The 5,500-nt window shown below is 45.0% G+C and overlaps 1 protein-coding gene across 3 annotated transcripts; it reads right to left on the reverse strand.

Moving 5' to 3' along the window:
• Positions 1 to 327: 327 nt before the first annotated feature.
• Positions 328 to 5,291, reverse strand: LOC120711955 (probable E3 ubiquitin-protein ligase XBOS35). Of its 3 annotated transcripts, none has more exons than XM_039997628.1 (11): positions 4,815 to 5,291; positions 3,403 to 3,608; positions 3,193 to 3,252; positions 2,717 to 2,788; positions 2,468 to 2,643; positions 2,158 to 2,318; positions 1,982 to 2,040; positions 1,857 to 1,903; positions 1,297 to 1,437; positions 1,052 to 1,143; positions 328 to 982 (listed from the first exon to the last, which is right to left on the reverse strand). In XM_039997628.1, exons 2-11 carry the CDS (start codon positions 3,595 to 3,597, stop codon positions 534 to 536), a joined length of 1,452 nt encoding a protein of 483 aa, XP_039853562.1. In that variant the 5' UTR covers positions 3,598 to 3,608; positions 4,815 to 5,291; the 3' UTR covers positions 328 to 533. The 3 variants fall into 3 exon arrangements, with proteins under 3 accessions (XP_039853562.1, XP_039853563.1, XP_039853564.1); XM_039997629.1 differs by lacking the exon at positions 4,815 to 5,291 and adding an exon at positions 4,067 to 4,659; XM_039997630.1 differs by lacking the exon at positions 4,815 to 5,291 and adding an exon at positions 3,729 to 3,958.
• Positions 5,292 to 5,500: the final 209 nt, after the last annotated feature.

A 5,500-nucleotide genomic window follows, 5' to 3' on the forward strand; every position in this document is an offset into this window, starting at 1 on the left:
TGCTATCACAGAAAGGCCAAGGTTGCTAACATGTGCCTCCTATATAATGTGCTTTTATTCATCTGAGAACATGGATTGCGATCGGGATGTACAATGTAGATTTGCAAGTTAATGAGCGGATTTTTTTTGTGTACATCTTGAATTGGCAGATTCAACGTTGCCAGATTACATCTGAAATCATTGAAGTCATTCTATTTACAAACAAATATAAACTTGATAACTTGAATTGGCAGATTCAATATTGCCAGATTACCTCTAAAATCCAAATCCTCCAAGTTAACTTTTTATGAAGATCCATGAACTTACTTTTTATGAAGATCCATGAACTTGCTTTTGTAAAACGGAGATGGTATATACTTCACATATAAGTAGATGAGTCATGTACACAAACAGATCTTCAGCACGAGGACTGCATGCATATTACATGACAAGAAACACAGAAGCAAAGAGAAACATGGACACTAAACAAGTTTGATCTGCCAAACCCCAAAAACTCGCAGGAAGGGAGGCAGAGAACAAACAGAGGGCTGCTATCAAAACTCTGAATATCTCCTAATTCTTTCCCTGTACGATGACGACCGCTGCACACCTGGCCGGAGACAACTGATGAGGCAAGGCACCGCCTCTTCAGCTCCTGTGCAGTTCAACTTGAATGACGAAAGTTTCCCAGAGCCAATGGATCTAAAAGAGGAGCATCCCAACTGAACCGAGGAGGAGCGCAGTCGATGCGTGTCAGGCCGACGATGCAAGGAGCTGGCATGATTGGAACCAGTGCTTGCGCCTGCGACACATAGAGCTAGTGTTGTGCTTGTCCATGGAAGCTCCTTTATTGGAGTGGTACTCGTGAGCTTCATGAAAGAGACAATGGCATGACGGCACAAAGGGCATGATACGGAGCCGGGAACGCCACGGATAGATGTTGAGCTGCTTGTGGTCGAGCACAAATAGAGTGCGCATTTGGTGCAGAACTCATGGCCGCAACCTATTAAACATGCAGTTATCGGTTATATTTGCAGGTTGAACGATGCATCATGAGTCAGTTTGCCGGTACCTTCTGCAGCTACCGTGCATTCCACCTCCAAGCATATGACGCATGGATCCTGACATGTGGAGGAGGCAGAAGTCTTTCTCCATCCGCACTCACTGCAGAATATAAAAAAACGGTTGAATTTTTAATGGCACATAAGAAAAGAAAAAAATGGAAAACATGGCAGCTCTAGCTTTTTGAATTTTAATTGTGGACACTTACTGATGATATATGAATATCTACATATTTTGTCTGGTATTTGAACTCACCGAGCAATTTTGACAATGCTCATCAATGGTAGACACAGATATGGTGAAGGAAGAATGCGTATTCGGCCTTCTGGCTGTTTGCTTAGGATGCCTTCAACGCTATTTTTGTGCCACGAACGTGCCACATCTCGAGGAGTCAACCTTCAAGCAAATAGTATTGGAGAAGAGAATAAGCAATCCAAACAACTAGCATGGAAGTCTTTTTCCAGTAAGGGATTAACATACTCCAGTCCAATCACTATTTCATCATTGGAAGACAACAGTTTCAAGTTTCATGTGGGATAAAAGTGCATACAACATCAGAATTCATAAGTACAAAAAATTAAAAATAGATTCAGGATTTGAGTAATTCAAAGTAAAGGTGGCTGAACTACATATGCAAGTGACTAAATAAAGAGATCTTATTTCATACAACATTTTTTATAACAAAGAACATAACCCTGCTGTGGCAGTTCTATAGTAAATTTTTTTTATAAGCTAACTTTAATTGTTTTTTTTAAACGAACTTTAATTGATTTGTTGTAGAAACAAATATCTATGATAGACTGGCTAGTGCATACCCATTAGCATTTTCAGCTCCAATGTTCGCTCCTGCTGCAATGAGAAGCTGTTTCGCAGAAATCAGTAAATGGGAGTTGGCAAATTTGCTTAAGTTCTCATGAAATAGAAAAGTTAGCCGTCATACTTGGCAGCAGACAGCACTTCCACCACATGCCGCGTAATGGAGAGGAGTGCTACCTGAACCTGCGTGAAGGAATCAGTTAATCTACGATCATATTAAAAAGTCAGAAAAGATCAACTTGTCATCTACAATTACATGCCAAACTGATAGTCAAAGTTCCACGACTCTTTAGTACGTACCAATGAGGTCAATAGTTGAACCATCATTGACTGTGACCTCAGAGACAGAAGCTCCAAGATCTAATAGCAGCTGAACACTCTCAGCATGGCCATGAAGGGCTGCCAAGTGAAGCGGGGTGACGCCACCATCCGACTTTCCATTAATTAGCCTCTGGAGAGATCTGGAGAGCACAAGAAATGACACATATTTATGAGTGAGGATGACCACATAAATGAACACGCGGAGAGTACAAATGAAAATGATGCAAATTTATAAGTGGTTAGAGAGATGCCAATTGCCAACATAGATGAACGTCAGGGTTCTACATACACTGCATCGAAGACATCCTTTTTTGCTTCATCCCTGGACTTTCCATGCATAACGTTCCAAAACTCTGACAAGCTCGGCACGTAATCAGCCACAAGAAGCCGAATGCACCGAGCATGACCTTTAAGGGCGGCAAAATGAATAGCTGTTGCGCCACTAAAACAATCTCTCCTGTGAATCTAGAAATTCAAGATACAGGCATCATATTTTGGAATAATTTGACCCAAAATAAGTTAGGTGATGTTCACTTACATTAGCTTTGAAAAGAACTAGAATCTGTACAACTTTCCAGTGACCATATAGACAAGCTTGCATCAGAGCAGTCTGCGCAGTTTAATGTTCAGAGTTAGCAATAAAAAATGGCGCAGAACTTAAAACACAACTGGGAAGAAAAGTAAACAATCAAGCAACCCATTGAAGAATAGTCTATCTCTATCAAATTTAAGTACTTCACAACCATTTTGTACAGTAGAACTCAACGAAGAAAACGAAATAAGGATATAGTCCCTCTCTCCTTGAAGCTACTAATTCCCACTCGAAAAAATAGGCAACCTCAGTTACAAAGCCTGTAGTTGTATCAGATCATTGCATAAACCACTTATGGAATAAATTATCAGTTAAGTGTATTTCCTAATATAATTCTGGATGAAAACTCACTGCCGCTGAAATACTCTAAAGGAATATGAAAATATCATTGAAGATCTAAGGTGAGAAATAGAAGAATTTACCTGTCCTCTGCAATTTCTAAGGTTGATATTAACCCCGGATTCGATTAGGAGGGATACAATCTATCATGGAGCAAGGAGATACTATTTGTCAAATAATAGAAAATCCACATACTGATAACTGATTAAATTAAATAAATTAAAAAGGCAAGGTGGATCTAGGATTATTGCAGAAAGATCAGGAAACTATTATTCACAAAATCAATGGTTCACCTCATGGTGACCCTTCGCAGCCGAGTAATGTAGTGGCGAGTTCCGGATCCCAAAAGTGGAATACCGGGCAAGGCGGGGGTTGAGCTCCAAGAGGGCTCTAGCCTCTTGAATGTCTCCATCCCTTGCGGCAGAGACGAGTCGCTCACCGGTAGCTGAGCACCCGAATGAATCGCCCATCATACCTAAGAGCCCCATGGCGCTTGTACCTATGAAAACACAAAATATTACCAACAATTCTTGCAGAGACTCTCCAAGTACTAGATGTCACTAGTCGAGCACCCTATGGAACTGCACAGAATGACAGAATTCTTAAAGCCGAGAAATACTTAGGCAGGCACAGGAATGGAGAGCGGGCGTTAGCCTTATACTGATCTGTGGAATTCACCACACGCCACTTGCGCACTATACAAAGAAACTGATTCAGAAATGGCGGAAAAACGCCACATGTCCAATTGACAATAAACACAAGAATCCTACAAAAGCAGGGACAAAATGGCGTCACGGGCTCAGCATGTTCTGTGGGTAGCTAGCGAACGATGGAGGGTCAGGGGGGTAGTAAATGAGAAATTGCATCATTATGCCACTTCTAGAAAAAGCTGGGTTCTCTACGCAAGCAATACCCAAATTCAATAAATCAAGAGAGAATATGAACATAGAGAATAACCTCAACTGATCCGGGAAAGTACTAGCACTCAAAGCACTGGTACTGCATCCGCATGGATCAAGTGTAGAACAGATGTCACCTTTCCTTAGGAAACAAATCGCACCAAATTGACAGGGAAGAACATGAATACTGATATGTTAAAAAAATGAACTGGAAGATAAATGAAGATAGCATCTTCCCCCAAACTGATCCAGGAAATGGTAAGCAGCCGCATCCCAAACCACCCCCTTTTTTTAAACTGCAATTATTATTTTCCTACTATTCTGCAGACCACAAAGCGATGTGGTCAGACGGAGGCGGAGACGCAGTAATGGTGGTGGAAAAACGGCAGCAGAGACGCGTCGCTGTCTCCCCTGTCCCTCTCGGGGCGGGAGGACGAGACGGCCCCATCTGCCCAAGGAGGAATGGCGCAACTACCAGCGCCGGCATTGAGCTCGCAGATTGACCTTGGACAGGCGAGGAAAAGGCAAGAACGGCAAAGGGGAAGAAGAACCTGAGCGCATCGGTACAAACGCGCCCTTTTGACATCCAAGAGAGGGCCGGCCGGATGGACAGACGATGAAAGGACAATTTAGGCGACTACCCAAGAAAATCGAACCAGGATCAAAGCATTTATCCCGAAATTAAGCAGGCATTAGCGTTAAATTCCTGCCAAAAATAAAGATCAGATCTCCCGGCGACGAAATGCCCGATAGAAATGGCTCCGCGCGACTAAACAGAATCAAGAAAAGGAAAGCGGCCCGCTCACCTCGCGAGAGCGCACCGTAGAGGAAGAAGAAGGGATGTTCAGGCGGCCGCCGGCGCTGGGGAAGCCGAATCCCCTCCTCCGCCTTGCCGCCGCCGACGCCAACTCATCAAGAAATCAACAAGTGTTCAGGGAACGCTGGTGGCTCCGCCCGCGCGTTCTAGCTGTCCCTGTCAGCTGACCGGCGCTGCCTCGCGCCGAGACAGGGCGGGATGGGAGGAAAGAACGAGGTGGTGGGAGGAGGAGGGGGTCAGGACAAGGGGGCGCAGCGCATGCGGCCGTGGAGAGCACGAGGTGATGTGGGAGGGGAGCTGGCTGGCTGGGCGGGGAGAGTATTGTCGAGACTCAGCACGAACACATGGGGGCTCGCTGCGGCTGCGGCGCGCGGTTCCTGCCGTTTCTTGTAGCGCTGCTGCAGGGACAGACAGCGACAGGGCGGGAGCCGCAGAGGCCGCGCGGCGCGGGGTTGGTGCGTGGCGAATGGCGAGTTGGCGATGGCTCTGCGCTGCGCTGCGCTGCGCGCTCCGGCTTCCGGCCTTGGTGGTATCGGAAGGCGCCTGACAGGGGATTTCTGTCTTGGTCCTCCCTTCTGTCTTCCTCGGTACCTGACACTGACAGTAGTTACCTGAATTACCTGCTATTTTTAACTTCTGTGTCCGGATAAATAGGTTGGGACGGAGAACTTCAAA

This window comes from Panicum virgatum, chromosome 6K (genome assembly GCF_016808335.1).
Source record: "Panicum virgatum strain AP13 chromosome 6K, P.virgatum_v5, whole genome shotgun sequence".
Classification (NCBI taxonomy): Eukaryota; Viridiplantae; Streptophyta; class Magnoliopsida; order Poales; family Poaceae; genus Panicum; species Panicum virgatum.